Source organism: Phoca vitulina, unplaced genomic scaffold (genome assembly GCF_004348235.1).
Source record: "Phoca vitulina isolate PV1807 unplaced genomic scaffold, GSC_HSeal_1.0 scaffold11, whole genome shotgun sequence".
NCBI classification, from domain to species: Eukaryota; Metazoa; Chordata; class Mammalia; order Carnivora; family Phocidae; genus Phoca; species Phoca vitulina.
In genome coordinates, this window is record NW_022589714.1 from 46317492 (window position 1) to 46336726 (window position 19235).

The 19235-nt window shown below is 49.1% G+C and overlaps 1 protein-coding gene across 5 annotated transcripts in view; it reads right to left on the minus strand.

Annotated features, from left to right (window-relative positions):
- Window positions 1-15478, minus strand: part of BRPF3 (bromodomain and PHD finger containing 3) — a 34374-nt gene extending 18896 nt beyond the window's left edge. For 2 of the 5 annotated variants that reach the window (XM_032409934.1, XM_032409937.1), the window contains exons 1-6: window positions 10610-12270; window positions 7595-7751; window positions 4890-5021; window positions 2753-2881; window positions 2148-2460; window positions 1109-1414 (exon numbers count right to left, since the gene is read on the minus strand). In XM_032409934.1, the coding sequence (XP_032265825.1) occupies window positions 1109-1414; window positions 2148-2460; window positions 2753-2881; window positions 4890-5021; window positions 7595-7751; window positions 10610-12126 (2554 nt within the window). In that variant the 5' untranslated portion in view covers window positions 12127-12270. Of the gene's footprint in view, window positions 1-1108; window positions 1415-2147; window positions 2461-2752; window positions 2882-4889; window positions 5022-7594; window positions 7752-10609; window positions 12271-15389 lie in introns of those variants that run through there. The other 3 variants (XM_032409935.1, XM_032409936.1, XM_032409938.1) reach the window with 3 other exon arrangements.
- Between the last annotated feature and the right edge of the window lie 3757 nt (window positions 15479-19235).

Here is a 19235-nt window from a genome sequence, read left to right on the forward strand (position 1 = left end):
GCAGGACAAACACAAAGAGTAAGTTTACAGATGTGGAAAAATGAGAGCAAGTAAGTTACCTCAGTGGTTCCCAAACATGTCTGTTCGTTTGCCACTGTGAAACTTTTAAAAATTAAAACTTCCAAGCCACAGCCCAGACTTGCTTGGGAATTTTGTTTTGAAACCCTCTGGGAGGAGCTGTTGCAGCCAGTCGCTGGGCAGGACTCTGCACTGCCACCGCCCAAGAGTGGGATACAAGTGGCATGCTGACTGCCACATAGGGAGTCAGGAAGAGTGACTGCCAAATGGGACCTCCCAGTCATGTCCTTATTCTCAGTCAACCTAAAATAAAATGGGCCGTTCCTTGCAATTTGGCCCCTTACCCTCTGGAGATAACTCCAAACCCTTCTAGGCTGTGTGGATGACAGACCATCCCCAAGCTATAGGCTCAGCTCCCAGGACCTGTATGAGGAATACAATTCTGTCCCCACTGAAGGGGAAGAATGGAAAGCAGCTCAGCTTTAAGGCTGGGTCTCTGAGAATCACCTCTGGATGCCTTTTGCAATCTGGCCTTTCTGCTTGGGATGGGGCTGTAGACTTGGCCAGCTGGGGTCAAAGCCATGAGGTAGCTCAAGAAGCCAGACCATCTTTAGGGTCTTTCTTCCTTTTCTATCCTCCTACCCCACAACCTAATCTGCCCTAAGGGCCTATCTACACGATGGTCTAAGATGAGCTAATATTTAACTAGTACGTGCAATACAACCATATCACGTACAAGATACTATAAATACTTCTTTACTGGTTAGTAAAGATCTGCTGGGCCCCAGCCTCTAAAACTCCCCAAACCTGTCCACAATCTAGCAACTAAACATCCACGTCAGTGGTTCCCAAGAGCACACTCCAATACCACAGCCAGTATCTACTCTGCTGAATTTTAGTCTCTACAGATTATTAAATATTTTGGATATCATCCCTGGATATACATGGAAGTGTGACCCCTCCAAGGGTTTTTGCTTGCCCACAAGGGTCAGACCTAAACTCAGGGAAGGATGCTTCCACTATGGGATTTCAGCTTAACCCTCACTCCGTTACCTTGGCCTCCAACCCCCCGACTGCCCCTGTCTCTCACCTCTGTCCCCATCGTCTTCTGGCTCCCCCTGTGGGGCCTGCTCCAGCACAGCAGCGTCCCCCTGGGGCCCTGCCGGCAGCTCCCCATTAGACACAGTCTTGTTCAGTGATGGTGGCTGTGGTGGTGGGGGTGGCTGCGCCAGCTTCTGCCGAAGGGCATTGATCTCCCTGCGCAGGAGGCGGACGCGGCGGGTCCGGGCCCCACTGGACCGCATGGCGCTCACCAGGTCCAATTTCTCCAGCAGCTCCTTCAGCTGCACCTCCGGGGACAAATGGGCCCGGTTCTCTGGGATGAGGATGTTGTCCACTGCCAGGGAGAAGGGAGGACAGAAGGGGCTGAAGGACCTGCCCAGCCCAAGGCAAGGGGAAGGGACCAAATCCTTCGGATGCAAAATATTCTCCTGGAATACCTGGGCCAGTGGCTTCCAGGAGCGTCACTGTGGGGCCTTGGCCCTGGTAACACCACTGCCCAGAGGGCAGCCACAGGCACAAGGTCAGAATCTGGGAAACATCTGCAGGAAGCAGTTCACAGTCGTAATTACAGGCTCCGTGGAGCAGGCACGAGGCAGCTTGGCAATCCCCCGGCCTGAGTGACTAGCCACTGCCATTGAGAAGCAGACAGCAGGGGCAGGCAGAGTGCGGGGCTCAGAGGCAATTCCGTTTTTCTGCTCCTCTACCTGCACTTTTCTCAAAGAGCCAGACATACACGAGCATTGCACTCTCCCTGCCCCATGCTCCAATGCCACAGAGAGGGCGTCCAGAAGAGGAAGACCCCGTAAGGATTTAGCTTTTTCAAACAGACAGCTAGTACCTGATTCCCTGTCCTGCCACTCAAGAAATACTCGGCGAATTAGTTCAACTTTAACTCTTGGAACTATTGCAGCCACAAGCAGGTATATCCCAGCTTGTGCCTACCCTCAGCTCTCCTCCTCGTGTCTACCCTATATAGCTCCAAGGCCCACCCCGATCCCTGGCTGGCTGAACTCTGTCCCTGTGCCTCCTCCTGGTCCCTCTTCTCCCCACCCATCCAGGCTTCTCACCGTCTTCCCAGGAGAAGCGGTAAAAGTCCTCCAATTTGGGTGACTCAGGCAAGTGGGTGCCCCTCTCGGGGTCATAGCCGATGTTCTCTGCCTGCCGCCGGGCATGCCGCAGGATGGCCCCTCCCAGGTCCCGCAGGCGGACAGCTGCTCGGTGGAAAATTGTGTCTTTAGCATTATACTTCATGCAGTTGGTAACTATAAGGTTAAAGTCCTCCTCAAACTCCTCCAAGGTGCGGTACAGGTGAGACTCCAGCTTCCGCCTCATAGTAGAAAAATCCATTGGCTTGGATATGAATTCCAGGTAATCTGGAACCTAAACATATAAAACCTGTACAATTACAACAACCATTTACTAGCCAAACAGGTGCACCCTTCACCGGCACTCTTACCACCCCGTTTTCTGGTTTGGCACGCTGGCTCAGGCAGAGCCCCAGGGCCCTGGCCTCCTCTTGGCCTGCTGATCCCTCACCATGGGCAAGTCTACTAGCTTTGCCAGAAACCCCCAGGTTTTGTCCACCCTGCGGCCCAACCCCTTCCTGGCCTACTCAGACCCTGTTTCTAGTTCAGGAGGGGCTCACTGCTCAGGAAGTGGTGAGGGAACTTGCCTCACTGAGGTTGACAGGTTCGGCAAAGATATGTGCCGGATCCTTCTCCTGCAGCAAGTCCAGTGTGGTCCTCAGCAGAACGTTGAAGGGCATGAGCTCCAGCTCCATGGCAGCCTGCTGGACCTTGACCTGTGGAGGTGGAAAGAGATCAGAACACCCCCTGCAAAGAGGCACCCGACTTCTTCTTGATGACTATCACCAATCACGTTCAACAAATTTTCACAGGATATTAAGCTGACCAGTATATGAGGAGCAATCACCCAGCCCTCAGCCTAGAAATAATGACCAACAGCTACCACTCTGTGACTGTTTCCTATGTATCAAGCACCATACCAAAAACTTACAATACTAAGTTAACACTTTCATAGTCCTTTCTAAATGCCAAGTGACATTCTAAACATTTTATGTAATATAACAAGTACATGAGGTAGGTACAGATGAGGTATTTTACAAAGAGGCACCGGCAGCACAGAGAGACAAGGTAACTGGCCTGAGGCTACACAGCCAATAATGGGCAGAATAGGGATTCAGTTCCAGATAGTCTGATTCCGGTGTGTGCTCTTGACCACTCTGCCACACTGCCTCTCTACTTAGATTACCTCAGTTAATCATCACAGTAACCCTGAGGGAGAAATGGCTATTCTCCCCATTTTACAAATATGGAATCTGAGGTTTGGAAAGAGTATGAGGAGTCACTAACCCGACAAGACAGGATTTGAACCCAGGTCTGACTTTGTTCAAAGAGCACACTGATGATTTAAAATGTGATTTGGGCCAGAATTCTCACTTAGTATGCTGAGATATTGATCCCATCGGCCCTTAGGGCATCTGGGTTGGCCCAGGGCCTGGAGCTCACCTCCTCAGGCAGCAGCAGCCTTGTGCATTTACAATAGTATGTTGCACAAATGTGATTCTCTATGTATGCCCTAATGTTACAAGGTTGGGAAGCCATGGATTAGGCTATGAAATGTTCCTTCCTCCTGGTGACATCAAAACAGGCCTGCCTGCTTCCTTTTCCCTTTTATTTCTCTGAACAGAGGCAAGAAGCAAAGCTCAGCTGTGGGACCAGGCCTGGGATGGCACAGTTTGAATCCATGGAGAAGGTCCTGAGATGCCCTCCATGCCACCCACACACACTAGGTATGGCAAAAGCTGCCCAGTCTCAGAGGTGGAAATGGAGGCTTACAGGCCTCTGCAAGAAGGACTCGTGCTGGGGCTGAACAGTGAAGGAGGGTTTGGAGAAAGAAAGGAACATCTTTAACCCAGGCCTCTGAGGCATACAAGTAACAGCTGCTATTCCTAGACTAGAGAGAACAGTTTTGGCTTGTCATTTATTCAATTAATAGTATTTACTCTCTGCCACGTGCAGAGTGCACCAGTGGACACTTCAGGGAGGCAAAGACTATCAATAATGATGAGAAGGACAGCAGCTGACACTTCTATAGCCCCTACTACGTGCCAGGCACTGTTCTAAGCTCCTTATATATACTAAGACATCTCCTCTTCACAACCTTATGATGTGGGTTCTATTAATACCCCCATTTTACAGTCAAGGAAACTGAGGTATAAAGAGATTAAGCAACTTACCAATGTCACACGAGCACTAAGTGACAGAACCAGGACTTAAACCCAGGTAGTCTGATGCCACAGCTCATACTCCTAACCCCTGCATTACACAACCTGCCTCAACATTCCCCATGCTTAGAGGCTTAGACCCTCCTTGGCTAGATTGGAAAATTTGAATGAGTCAAGACCGTAAGTGTTTTAAGGGCCAAGTGAAAACCCTCAGAAGCTCCCAGGCCAGCAGTGATGCCCATCAGAATGTCCTGAGAAGCTTTTCAAAATACTCAAGACCAGACTCCGTCTGAGATTTTCTGAGTCAGCAAACTCCAGGGATGAGCCCAGGCATATGATGATAAGCCTCCGCATGAGGCCACCAGATGCTAAATCCCCGCAGTTAGAAGCCATGTGCAGCATCATACTCAATACAGACTAGCAGGCCTTGGAGCCTCCAGTGTTGGGCAGGAAGGGGAAGAAATGGACACCAGGCGGAGGCTCCTGGCTCTCCTGATGCCACACCGACAGTGGGAGAAAAAGACCTTGAACAAGAGCCCTGGGGCTGGCAGCTCTTCCCCACCTGTTCCCGCTTGAGCTTCTCTCTTTTCCGAATCAGCTCAATCAGCAGCCTCGCCCGCTCCAAGTCGTGCCGGAGCTTCTGCCAGTATTTTAGCTCTTCCTTCACTGCACTTGTCTTCTCGTCCTGCTCCCGCTGCAGGAAGAAAGGGAAAGGAAGGAGGAGCTGGAGGCCTGTCTCCTGCCCAGACTTCTCTCCCTGTTCCAGACTCACAGGGTCTCAGCAGGTAAGGGCCCTGCACCCTGGCTGACCCACGTTTCTGAGAGCCCTTCCGCCTCCTCTCCACCCCATGCCTTCCTCCTGCGCTCCCCCAGCCTTGCAGCAACATTTCTTAACTGCCCTGTGATAACCACGGCTGGAGTGAGAGCTGGGACTGCTCCCCCTCTCCCAGCCCCGAGGATACCAGGGTGCAGCTGTGCCCCTCAGGGCTGGAAAGAATTTCAGAAGGAAACTAACATATACCTTGAGGTGGAAAGAATTTCACCCTAGAGCTGCCACTTGGCTAGAAAACAAAGTGAAGTTCTTACTACAAGCTTGTACTAGCTGACCTGAACATACTTTAAAATACCACCAGCACCCAAAAACGTGATTCCTGCCCTAGAAGAGGTTACAGTAGAGTTGGGGGAAGAGGCCCAGTTTTGACACACAAGGGCATAGTAGCACAAATATAATAAAAACTCAACAGATAAACTATTGAGAGGATATAAAATAGAGAGGATCTGAGTGGGTTGGGGTTGGGGTTGGGTCAGGGAAGGCTTCCCACAGAAGCAATCTTACTAGGGTTTCACATGGTGATGGACATAGGTGAACAAAACAGTAAGCAAGGCCTCTGCTGGAACCAAAGAGACCACAGGGAAGAAGTGTGAAGGCAGAATTAATGATTCTTTGCTTCGTGAAAAAAATGGCCTGGCCAGAGCAGATAAGCTGGAGTACCACAAAAGCCAAGGAATATCCAGGATTAGCTGATAAGAAGCCTCAAATCCAGGCAAAGGAACCCAGATGTGGCCTGCCTGGAGAGGGGAAATATGTTCTGGAAAAGGAATATATTCTGGAAAATGGTGTGTGAGTAAGACAGTATCAGTTGCACAGCAAAGAAAGAATTAGAGGTGGAAGAAACAGAAAGCTATTGCTGAAACTGGAGCATAGGTGAGCAAGGGAGCTGTAGAATGGAGACAAAAGACCATATACTGATACACTCCCCCCAAAATAGCAATAAGGGATGATTGACTGTGGCTTGTTATGGAGAGAAGAATCAAAAGTAACTCCAAGAGTGGGAATATCTGAGGTCAGGAGGGAGAAGGTTCCATGTCAATAATGGGGAGGGGCACCTGGGTGGCCCAGTCGGTTAAGGGTCCGGCTCTTGATTTCAGCTCAGGTCATGGTCTCGTGGGATGGAGCCCCATGTTGGGCTCTGCGCTCAGCAGAGAGCCTGCTTGAGGATTCTTATCCTCTGCCCCTCCCCTTGCTCTCTCTCTCTCTCAAATAAATAAATCTTAAAAAAAAAAAAGGAAAAATATGTTTACCGAGAGGAAGGAAGATAATGAATTGTTTCCAATATCTGAATTCTAGGAAACAACATCTACATGGACATCTGTGGTTCCCCTGCCCCAAGGACTGAGGGCAGAAAAAAGGGATGAGGACAAGACAAGAAACGTGGAGCTATTGCCACACTTATTTACAACTGTAAGAGTGCACAAGCTCTCCCAGCAAATGGGCAGGCAGTGGAGCCCCTGGGACTGTTACTACTGAGGAGTAAAACGTCAGGTCAGCACAAGGTGCAGTCAGCCGGATAGAGGAGGAGGGAAATGGGGTCATAGAGGAGGAGGGAAATGGGGTCATAGAGAAGCTCTTAAGACAAGGTGATCCATGGTGTCAAATGCAGCCTAATGGCCAATACGGTGAGAATGTGAGGTAAGGCTCGCTGGGCTGGGAGGAGGTGGCTGATGTTCTAGGGGAGCCTATAGGGGAGCAGGCAGACCACTACAAGGAGGGACCAGACACAGACTTGCACTTCAGAACTTTAGTTACAAAAGGCAAAAGTGAAATCAGAACTCAGAGGGCATCAGAGTCATGTAAAAGATTGCTTCATCTCCGGGGTGGCCGTGTGGAAATATTAAAAGGCAGAAGTAATGGAACAAGTGAAGAGGGAAAAAGAACTAAAGAGGGTAAAAAAAAAAAAAAGTAAAAAAATAAAAAAATTCAGGAGGCCTCCAACCAATTCAGAAAACACTAAACATGAAGCAGCTCTCTGTGGCTAAAAGGCCACCACAACTGGCCAGGCTCTGTGCTACAACCTAGATGGCACATTTGTGTGTTTTCTATGAAACATTTTTTGGCAGATGTCAATATAGTGTCTTAAGGAAAGTGCTCCTTGTCCTAATTCATGCAACGCAGCCGCCTGGCCCTCATTCAACCCACTTCTTCCTTTCTGCCATGTCTACAAGGTTTTCCCCACATATATGGAAAGCTGGGCTTGCTCTTCACTCTCCCCTAGAATTTGCTTCAAAGTCAAGCCTCTCCCATCCAGGAGGAGCTGCTGTCTGGTCCCAAGAGCTCTACGTGCTGGAGGTCATTCCTGGGAGATGCCACCTGGAGGGGTGACCACCTATAGGCAAAGGCTCTGCAGAGGGCTCAGGGAGGGTGTCCCAACCATCCCTCCTTCTCCTTCACACTCCACGTCCTCCACCACCTTCAATCACTTCACCTACCTGCTCGGCGTTTCTTTGGGACTGCAGGTGGGAGTGCAGGCGCCGGATGAGGGGGACGCCATTCCGTGCCTGCCGCTTTAAGAGCCAGTAGTTGTGAAGCCGCTGTATGAACTGGTTTTTCCTCTGAAAGGAGAGACCACTACAGATCTTGTTCAACCTTGAGCAGAGGCACAGGGAAGTGAAAGACAAGGTCAGTGGGCAGCCCTGATTACAGCCTCCTCTTCAGACCCTGGGTTCATTTCCAAACCTTATATATAAAGGAAGATGGAATAAAGTGGCCAAATGCCTGACCTCAGAGAAAGGCTTAAAAAAAAGACAGCAAAGTTAAGCAGCTCAGATTCAGCATGAGATAGATATATCACTTGATTTTCCACATCCTACCTTAAGTCCTGATTCTCCAAAAGAACCCTCTCCCAGGAACCCTGTTTCCTGCGGTCCTGGACTCCTGAGAAACAGGCCTCTGCCCTGAACTCTTGATAAGGGCAGCAAAACAGAGCAGGAACTTGAGTAAACCGTGGGCAATGTGGTCACTACCTCCTCTGCCCTGTGGCTGGGAGGGTCCCTCCCAGACCAGGGAATAGTCCACAGGCAAGCTGGAAGGGAAACTAGTAAAAGTACACCAGGCTACTGTTTTCTGAGCTCACATGCAACACCTTGGAGCTGTCCGACCTCTGGCTTTTCATTAAAGATTTCAGCAGCCTAAAAATGTCTAATTTTAAACCAAATGGGGGAAAAAAAAAAAAACTGGGTAAGAGGACGGAGAATCTGAAAACTTAGCTGGCTAAACTAACCCAACAGAGAACTCTTAAGGTCAGGATTTAAGACAATAATATGTGGGGGTTGGGAGAGGGTGGGAGTGAAAGGGGTAGAAATTAATGAGAGCCTATAACCTTTATCCTAATAGCCCTGTTGCAAGGTGGGTAACAGTCTCATGGTAACAAAAGATGGAAAGGCAGCTTAGGAACAGAGGCTGGATGAACTGTCAAAGTCACTAATGCAGGTAGAAAGATGGTGGAGCTGGGCGGGATGTGAATCGATGATCTCTCTGCTATACCATCCTGTGTCCCAAAGTTGGTTCTCCACAGAGTAAGCAAGGCCTCCGTGCCCCTGTTGTGTTTCCTCCACTTTTTCTCTTCATCTCACTCCACTGAAAGGAAGATAAATGTAGCTAAACAAGAAAGCAGAAGCTAAGGATGGGCATGGTGGGCTGGGCGTTGCTCACCCAGGCCCTGCGCCTTTCCACAGACGTTCCTGCCCCAAAGCCAAGCTTATAAAATCAAGGCCTAGGCCTTTCCCCAAAGAACAGATCCCCCACCAATGCCCATGCCAAGCACACCTGCCCAGCTGCAGGCAGCCCCTCCCTCTACAACCTCTTGGCCATGGTGGGCTCCCACAGCATCTGTGCAGGTAGGGAAAAGAATAATAAAATAGCAGCAGCAGCAGTAGCCACCGTTTATTGAGCGCTTACTATTTACCAGGTACTGTGCTAAATGCTTTACTTCTATCATCTCATTTACTTCTCACAACAACCCTATGAGGCTCATTTACAAGAAAAATAAGGCTTAAAGAAGTAATCTGCCAAAGGTCACACAGGTAGTGACAGGAGCAGGATTCAAAAGCAGGTCTGTCTGATTTTTTCTTAGCCAGCGTGCTATGCTGGCCCCTGCAAGACACACCTATCAGAGCAGACATGACAACCAAAAAGTCTAGTCCCAGGGCACAGCCACCCTACAGATGTTACTAATCATGGAGCAACTCAACAGCGGGAGGAGGGTAGCCTACAACAGCTCTGTGCCTAGAAGACATTTCCAGTTGACTGAATTCTAACTCCAGCCATGGCTCGCCACAAAAGCCTCTCCCTCCTGTTCTTCTCCACTCTTGTGTCTCCCTCCCAGACTGATAAGTCTGGTTGTCTGTTCCCCTTACAACAACTCATTCCCTGCTACCCTCCAGCACTCTTTTCTCCCTATCCTTTTCAACAAGAGAAACAGACAACAGGAACAGAGCCTGGAGGCATTATGAGCCCCAGCTTGTGGTTCTATGCTTCCCATCTAGTTCCAGCCCTTTGAACAGGACTTGGCATATAGTAAGTGCTCAATAAACACCTCATTGAGTGAACAAAGGAGCAAACAACTTTACCTCCTGTGGCTGCGTTTCTTCATCTGGGGGTGTGGGAGAAGGTGCAAGGACTACATTAGATCAATAATCTCCAAGATTCCTTCCTGCTCTAACACTGTTTACTTTCTAAAGACTATCACCCTTGAGATGAGCTTCCACTGGAAAATCTTTCTGGTCTTTTGCTTTTCTGCCCTCCAACAGCTACTTCTCTGATGGTTAAAAATAGGTACAATTGTCCCTCTATAGACTCAGTAGGGACCAAGGTGGCTTAGTTATACAGCTGAACCGAGTGATCCTCTTTCCCCTAAATCTAAAAGCTTCTTGAAATAGCACATCTTCCCCACACCACCACCCCCTCACACAAAGCCCCCATCATTCCCAGAACAGAGCTTTCTGGATAGCAGACACCCATACTGACCCCCTGAAACAGCGGTTCTCAGTTCTCTCCCCACAGGGGGTTTTGGTAACATATGCGGGGAGTGTCTGAGTTTGTCACAAAGACCATGCAATGAGGGAGGGGATGCAAATGGCAGTTACAAAGATCAGGGATGCTAAACACTGAAATTTGTATGGGACATTCTTCTAATAATGAAGAATTATCCTGTCCCAAATGCCACTTGTACACCTGTTGAAAAATGCTGCCTTAGACACCCTTCACCTGGGTTTCTAAGCACCTTAACTGTTTGTCTCACCTTGAAGCAAAGGAAACACATTGCTCTCAGGGCACCATCGAAACCACAAACCAGACAAGGGTCCAAAGGAGAAGTCTAAATTTGAGGGCACAGAAGAGAACAAACGTTCACCAACCATGCTTGGGGAAGGAGGTCCTGGCTCAGGGCCAACACCAGGCCAAGAAGAAACCATCAGTCCATGGGGAGCACTCCTGGACAGGCTTACCTGTAAGAGGGTATCTGTGGGACAGTGACCATGGGGACAGTGGAGGGCGTATCTCGGCCCACTTCCTCCGGCTCCTTCTTGATCTTCTGCTTCAAAGTCATCTTGTTCTTCTTGGGCACCCCCTTAAGGGGGCCACCTACCCCGCCTTGGCCTTCATCTTCCTCCTCCTCTTCTACGTCTTCCTTCTCTTCTTCCTCTCCACAGCCCTCCTTCAGCCCTTCCTCCTCCCCAGCCTCACTGAGGTTCCCAGGGGAGTCACCCTTCCTCCTAGCAGTGGCAGCACCTGGCGGCGAGTGGGCCTCACAGTAGGCGGTCTTGCGTACTGTGAAGATGGTACCGTTGAGGCTGGTCTCACGCATGGGCTCAATCTTCATGAAGAGCCCAGCCCGCTGTGCACATGTCACATGGAAGGCTGTGTAGCAGTTCACCTTATGGCACTGGATGGCTGCCCCCAGCCCCTTCTGCTTGCAGATATAGCAGGTTAGTTTCCAGCGGGCAGGTGGGATGTTGTCGATGCCCTCAATGGGCTCCAGGAACACGGTGTTAGCGAAGCAGACTTCAGGGATCCAGATGGCACACACCACATGCGCCCAGTGCCCATCGCTGGTCTGTTTGAAGGCGCCGCCCTTATTGGGGCAGAGGACGCAATCCACGGGCCGGGAGGGAGACTGCAGGCAGCAGCGGCATAGCCACTGGCCCTCAGGGATGTAGGGGACACCATAGCACTCCTGGTGTACAGCCAGGTTGCAGATGTCACAGAAGAGAATGACGTTGCTGTTGTGGCATTCGTCATCCAGGCACACACAGCAAAAGGCGTCTTCGTCAATAACTGACTGCTGGGCGCCACTGCTGCGACTCTCCAAGTACGACTCCTTCTCAAGCCGGTCTACCAGCAGCTCAAAGGTGTCTGCTGACACCAAACTGTGCCCATCTACACGCCGCTTCTCATTCACCATGTCCAGCCAGGCAAGGTCCTCCTCATCCATGTCATACTCTACCTCTGCATCCAGGTCTTCAGGTGGCTTCTCGATGTAGCGGTAGTAGGCAGCAGGCAGCGGGGGTGCTTCTGGCTGGCTGCCTGAGTCCACCATGCGAAAGCTGGGTTGCGGGAGGTGGAAGGAAGTGCCGGATGCATGCTTGGAACAGGACTCCTTCTTCTTGCCCTTGGAGGAGGGTTTTTTGGACTTGCCAGGGAACTGCGGCTGCTCACTGTTTTCCTTGTTGCTATTGCATTCGGTGATATCCTGGGCGGTCAGCTCATCCTCTGTGATGATCTTGAGTGGGTCATAGATGCTGATTCGGTGCAGGCGTCCATCAATGTCCACCTCGACGATCCGCTGGGCCTGGGCATATGTCAAGGTCTCCCGAGTAGGTGAGCACTTCAGACTGTAGGGGGATGGGGAGCGCCGGCCCTCGGCATTCTGCCGTGACTTCCGGCGAGGCTTCCTCATGGCACCTGGGAACCAAGGGGACAGGCCTAAGGAGAAACCAGGAGACTGAGCTGAAGGTTCAGGCATGCACTCATTCACCCATCCATCTGATCAAGTGGCCACCAGGAAGACTGTCTCTTCCCTCTGTCTGAACATCCTGCCCCTCAGACATCCACACAGCTTGCTCCTTCAAGTTTTTTCACGAGCACTGCTTCTCAATGATAGCCGCTCTCTGACCACTCTTATCTAAAACTGCAAACCTCTTTCCGCCACCAGCAATCTTTCATTCTACTTTATTTTTCACTATTAACACTCACCATTTTTTATTATGCTAATTTGCCTATTTATCATGAATATTTGTTTCCTTCCACTAAAATGTAAGCTCCATGAGAGGAAATATTTTTGTCTATCTTATTCACTGCTGTATCCCCAGCACCTGGAATGGTGCCTGGCTCCTAAATAAGCACTCAATAAGTATTACTTGCATGAAAGGAGAAATCCAACATGCATGATCCCTGCCCTCCAGGTGCTCCATCTAATTGAAGACACAGAAAAGTAAAAAGATCATTACAATACAACATGGGGAGACATCTAAAGTTCTAATGATGTACATAAGGCTGTGGGATAGCTAACTATGCAAAAGGAGGGGGGAGGTCAAGGGTTCTGAAAAAAAGAAAACAAGAATAGCATCCACTTTCAAGCTCTGTACATGACCAGTGGCCCCACCATAGGATCAAAAGCTCACAGGTCTAGAGCCTCTCCCAACCCATCTTACAATAACCAAAAACCCTATCCCCTGACCACCCCCAGGAGTGAAGAGGCGAAGGCACCTGAAATGTCTACTATGTACAGTCTACAGACTTCAAACTATAGTATGCAGGGTTTTCTCTGGAAAAGGCAGCATTCAGGACCCACTGGCTAGTACATCTCTAGGCAGAAACACTGGAAGCTCTGGGAGTGGCCCGCAAGTGGCACTTAAGTTTTAAGTGGCCTATCTGGGAACCTCATTGGACCTACTGCCAAGGTGACTGGGGCAATATCTGACATAAACTCTCAATGCATTCTGTTACCTCAAAAGTTCCTCTCTCCCCAAATACTTACATCTAGTCTATCCTCGTGCAGCAAGGAGAAAGCCCTAAAGTTTCCCACATCATGACAAGCTCATAAAGAGCTGTGGTAGCAGTTACTACCAGGAAAGACATTAGGGGATATGGTGCCCCAAGGTGTGGGCAGAGACTTGGAAAAGTAGAAACAGTGAGAGGATTTCAAAGAGAAAAGAGTTTGTCACCTTGGTTGCAGGATCTATCATCTTTATCTATAAAGCAGAGATGATGATGATGATAATTTAGCACACTTTTGCAAACTATAAATCCTCTTTACTTTTTAAAAAAATTTTTAATGAGTCTCTACCCCCAACATGGGGCTCAAACTCACAACTCTGAGATCAAGAGTCGCATGCTCCACCAACTGAGTCAGCCAGGTGGCCCAATCCCTTTTACTTTTAAAATTTCTCTCAACTAGTTTGGGAGGTAGAATAGATATTATCATCTCCATTCTACATATGAAGAAACAAGCTCAGAAAGGTGTCACTCAACCCAAAGGTAGTTAAGTGATAAAGCTACAACTCAAACTCGGATGATGTGTTGAACTCCTCTCACTGGGAAGAACACCACAGAGATGCCATGGTCTGGTACAAAACTAGGCTCTGGGGCACTGTCTAGGTCCTAATCTTGGCTCTGTGTGACCTGGAGAAAGTCACTTAATCTCTCTGTGCCTCCAGACTCCACCAGTAGAATGAAAAAAAAATCTACCTCTTCAGGGTTGCTATACGTTAATAAGGTATTATTGGGCGCCTGGGTGGCTCAGTTGGTTAAGCGACTGCCTTCGGCTCAGGTCGTGATCCTGGAGTCCCGGGATCGAGTCCCACATCGGGCTCCCTGCTCAGCGGGGGGTCTGCTTCTCCCTCTGACCCTCCTCCCTCTCATGCTCTCTGTTTCTCATTCTCTCTCTCTCAAATAAATAAAATCTTTAAAAAAAAAAAAGGTATTATTAACATCCTTATTTAAAAGGCTTTCCGATCCCCAAGTGTGACTGAAACAAACAAACAAAAAAACAACTTGGCTGAGCAACAGTGCCAGGCAGGCACACAACCCATTTGGGACAAAAGGCAACAGAATCATCACAGCCAATTCTGTCCAGGTTCCAGAGGCCCTTGGCCACTACATGCCTGACAAATGCCAACTCCCTGGGGGTAGCCCAGGCCAACAGACCTGCTTCACTGCCCCCACGCCCTCATGGGCAGGGAGATCCTTGCAAAGGTGTGGAAATCTACCTCAATACTAACCTGAAATAGTTTAGACAGAGGGTGTGGAGCCTCCTTTGTTAAAGCGCCGTATATTCTTCCTCCCTACCTGCTACCGCCTTGGCAGCTTTGGTTAGCCCTCACCCAAGCAGCAAGTACCTATGGAAAACCTCTTGGGACCTACCGGAGCCTCTAGGCACTGGGAGGGCAAATTCTGGAGAGGGAAGGGCTGCTGCTGAGGAAATGAGTTTCGCCCACAAGGAGCTTACAGTCCAATTTTTTGGCGGGAGTTTCTCAACCCACACAGCCCTTCCCACAAACACACCTCCAAATACCCCCAACACCCCCAGGTCTCCTCAGCACCCCCTAAGCCCCCACTCGCCCACCCCACCCACGTCCCCGAAGAACGAGGAGTTTCTGCAATTACACTGTATCCCCTGTACCCCACGAGAGACTCATGAGACAGGGGACAACCCCAGCCAAGGCTCCTGCCCCTTTAATGGGGCACCTCTTCCAGAAGAATCTTGACCCTTCCGAGGAGAAAGGAGGGAAATAACATCACCTCCCCTGAGGGGAGGGGGCGAGCGCGCCAGAGACAGACTGACGCGGAGTCCGACCCTCAGACAGAGAAAGCTAGCGCCAGCGAACCAGCGGGGCAGAGAGGCGAGCGCCCATTGGTCGCCTCACTTGCCCGTCAGGAGAAACAGGGGGGCCAAGGGACGACCAGGGGGTGGAACCCTCCTCTGGTCTGACCAATTGGAGAACATGGCGGGGGCGGGGTTCGGCGGCTCGCCAGCCAGGGCTGGGGGGGAGGGAAACAAGATGGCGGTTGCGGGAGGGGGTCCTCGCTTTTCAGCTCCCCCCTCACCCGCCTTCTCCTTCCCCGCCGCCGCCCTCGCTCCAGGAGAGCGCTTTCGCGCCGCCCCCGCCCCGCTCGGGAAGCCCCCCGCTTCCCTCTCCCCGCCCCCCCCCCCGCGCAGTCCCTGGTCCCCGTAGGCCCCGCTGCCCCCGCCCTCGCTCTGTCCGGCCCCGCTGCCACCCCCATTACCTCAGCCGCTGGCCCGGCCCCACCGTTCGGGGCCCCTGGGCGCGGGCGGGCCGGCCGTCGAGCAGGTCGGCGCGGCCCGGGGAGCGGAGCGCGGCCTCCTCCCGCGCTGGCCTCCGCGGCCACCGCCGTGCCCCCTCCTGGCCCGCGCTGGGGCCCCGGCCCGCCCGCCGCCGCCGCTCCCGGGGGAGGAGGGGGAATGAAGCCGCTGCCGCCGCCGCTGCCGCCACGGAGCCCGGCCGAGGGGAGGGAGGGATCAGCCCCCAGGCAGGATCCGCCCCTCCGGCCTCCCCCCCGCCACCTCCACCCCTTCCCTCGCTCCCTCCCTGGCTCCGCGGGCTCTCCCGCTGAACAGGAGCGAGAGCGCGAAAGAGGGGGGAACGGGAAGAAAATCCCCCCGCCCGTGCCCGGCGCGGCGGCGGCCGGGGCGGCGCGGAGAGGAGCGCTGAGCCGCCGCCGCCACGGGGCACCGTCCCCGGCTCGGCCTCACGGTGGCGGTGCGGACGCGGCAGGGGCGCCGAGCAGAGACGGGGTCTGCGCTCGCCGTGGCCAAGGCTCGCCCTGGCCCAGCCCGCCGCGGGGCGAGCCCCACAAGGGAGCGGGGGACGTTGGGGTCTGGTTGGGAAAGACGGGGATTCCCTAACTGTAGAGTGGTCAGTCGTTCCCTCCCCCTAGCCCTGTGGGAGAGGTGACTACGGTTTGGGGCAACAAACCCCCTCCCCGACTAGAGGGCCCCTCCAGAGGTTAAGCCAGGGCAGTTATCGGAGTCAAAACCGGTCTGTAGTTTCTTGGGGTGGAGGTACCTGCACTACTCCCAGAAAGTCGCCCTCCCTTCCCGGCCGTGCTCTGGTCCGGAGGACAAAGGTCTAGCGATGTCCATCCCCTCCCCCAGTGAGGACAGCCGGAAAAGACCCTCTGTTGTGTACAGGTGAGCGTCTTGTTCCCCATAGGACATCCTTCTTGAGAAACAAACCTGACTTTTCGTTATGTGCTATTCTCTCCCTTATGTGTTTAAAAGGAGTAAACATAAAAGTTTTGACAGTCTACTTAAGGACGTCTGGTAACTCGTTTGTCACTGTAGACACGGGAAACACTCTCTCCTTAAACCTGGTTTGGCTAGGAATCGGTTAATTTAATGCAATAAGCGGCTTTCTAAAAGACTCTTGACAAATGGCAACTTCAGACTTTTAGATGTAATCACTGGCTTTGTTTCGATAAGTAAATTTATAGAAGAGGAGACGACTTCTTTGCCATCCCCCCCCCCCCACACTTCGCCTATAAATCAGAAAGCTTACCTCATATGACTGAAGTCTTAAGTACCAATATTTAATGATGTGTATAAAAGATGTATGGATAGACTGCCTTTAAATGTGAAGATGAATGACATATTTTGAAAGCGTTTCCTCTGCCCGCGCTGGTGGTGTAGCTTGGTGAGACTTTTCACAATTTCTTGCCTGGTTCTGATGATCAAGGACACCGATTCTAAAGTCAGAGGATGAAAGATAGTCTTAGGATGCAAGTCTCCCAAATGTTTAAACGGAGCATATTGCTACTTTTGAAGTATAGATGTTCATTATCCTAAGGAATTTTAAAAATTATGTTTTGAATTTGAAAATTTGATGAAAGTAAGGAAGCTAATTGTATTACAAAGATTTTTTCTGATTACATGGTAGCACCTTGTAAAAGTGATAACAAAGTGATAGCAAAATTCTGTTAACCAGTTTTCTGAAAGAAAAGGGAGTGTCTTGTGGAGCTAAGCAAGGGCAGGGCAATGTTTGAAAACTGTGATGATGAAGGAGTATGAATTAATGTCAAGTGTTCTAAGGCTAGGGGGAATAATCATTTGGAGGGAAGGTGTAGATAAAAGATAATTAATTGTGAAAGGGAAAGCCCCAGAGGCAAGAGAATATTACAATTACTTTTAGTTAAGGGGGAAAAAAAAACCCTGAAGACTAAAAGAAACAAGAATACTGAATTTCATTTCTTCTTCTTTTAAAATATGAACTATATCCATTTATACATATGACCAGTAACTTTTATTTCTTGGTAAATGTTCACAAAATTTATTTAGCACAGTTCCTATTTGTGTGATTGGGAGCTATCTTTTTCCACTAAAGTTAATGAATAGATACCTTGGGAAAATGCATTGGTTTTCACTTGCAACAGTTAAGTATAAAATAATGATTTAAATGCTCTTGAAAAAGCATGAAGTTAATACATTTGATTTCCAGGTCTTTCTATTCAGAGTTTTCATAGTAAGACCTTATGCAACGGAGTGTTTCTCTTCTATTTTCAACTTCCACTTTCTTAATGGTAACATTACAGTCGTCCTCAACTTTTATTTTTTGACATTCATTTTTGACATTTATTTACTTATTTTTGACATTTGGGATTGGTTTCTGTTAGTGTAACTCCACACATAACCAGTTCACAATGATGTAATCTTAAATGTAACATGGGACAATTATGTCATTAAAAACAAATTTGGAACATGTATCAAAAATCCCAGAGGCACTAAATTTAATTAACTTTAATCTTTAGCTATTTTAAAGAGCTTAAATTCACTAGCCCTCAGCCCTTCCATTAACCCATATAGCAATTAAGTTCAACAAACACAGGCACAGACCTTTGTTTACAAATAGTTGTTTTTCAAAATTTTGCATTTTTGAGTAGAAACTAACTTATTTGGAGTGGGAGCATGTTTTACCATTTAGATCTAAAAGAGGAAACGTGAATATAAAAATTTCCCCCCTCAGTTTTTTTTTCAGCGTCTCAGGATATCTTTGTCAATGCTTTCCTATTATCATTAGTTTACCGAGGCAAGAAACCTCTGAAGGGTCAGAAGCAATACTACTGGATTAATAAAATATGTACAGTGAGAGAAGATAGGTTTTGATTGATTGTTACATTATTTTTAATAGAATATTCCTTCCTTAGACCTTGGCCAAAAGAAGTATGAAACCATAAATGGGAAGAATGTTTGAGTTTGGAATCATTGTGATATTTTTATACCATAATGAAATGGTTTAAGAATATAATATTTGCTTAGAAAAAGGAAAAAGTTTAGGCTAACAACAGGCTTTAAACTGAATACCACACCTTCTAAATTTAATTCCATTCATTTATTCCTCTAGCAGACACTTATTGAACACTTACTGTGTGGCCAACCCTGTACAAGTTGCTTTGGAAAATAATGACAAAATCTCAACCTAAAAAGGTCCCACTGATCATATTTTTCCTTGCTTTGAGTAATGTACAATCAAGAAGCAAGCTAGAAATAACATGCAGGAGAAATTAGATAAGGCAGTGAACAGTGTGGAGCTGCCATTATTCAAATGGAAGATGGGAGGCTTTTTTTAGCCAGATTCTGAATAATGATGGATGTGAATTGGTGAAAAGAATGTAGAATGATGTTATTAGGTTGGTGGCAGGGCAGCCCAGGCAAAGGAACAATATGCAGGAAATAATAAGGAAATTATTCTAGCTGGTCTATATGGGCAGATGTTAAGAAAAGAAAAGGTTGAATGGGTTAGCCTGGTGATGGGTATTGAGGAGGGCACGTTCTGCATGGAGCACTGGGTGTTATGCACAAACAATGAATCATGGAACACTATATCTAAAACTAATGATGTAATGTATGGGGATTAACATAACAATAAAAAAATTAAAAAAAAGAAGAAAAGGTTGAATTGGATATGGGATATGGCAAGGGTATAAGGATAATAAAAATAATACCTAACACTTACGTGGAAGGTAGTATGCTTAGTGCTTTACATACTGTATTATCAAAAATCTTTGTTGCACTTAGAAAACAAATTAGTTTAATAAAGGAATCTACTGACTCACATG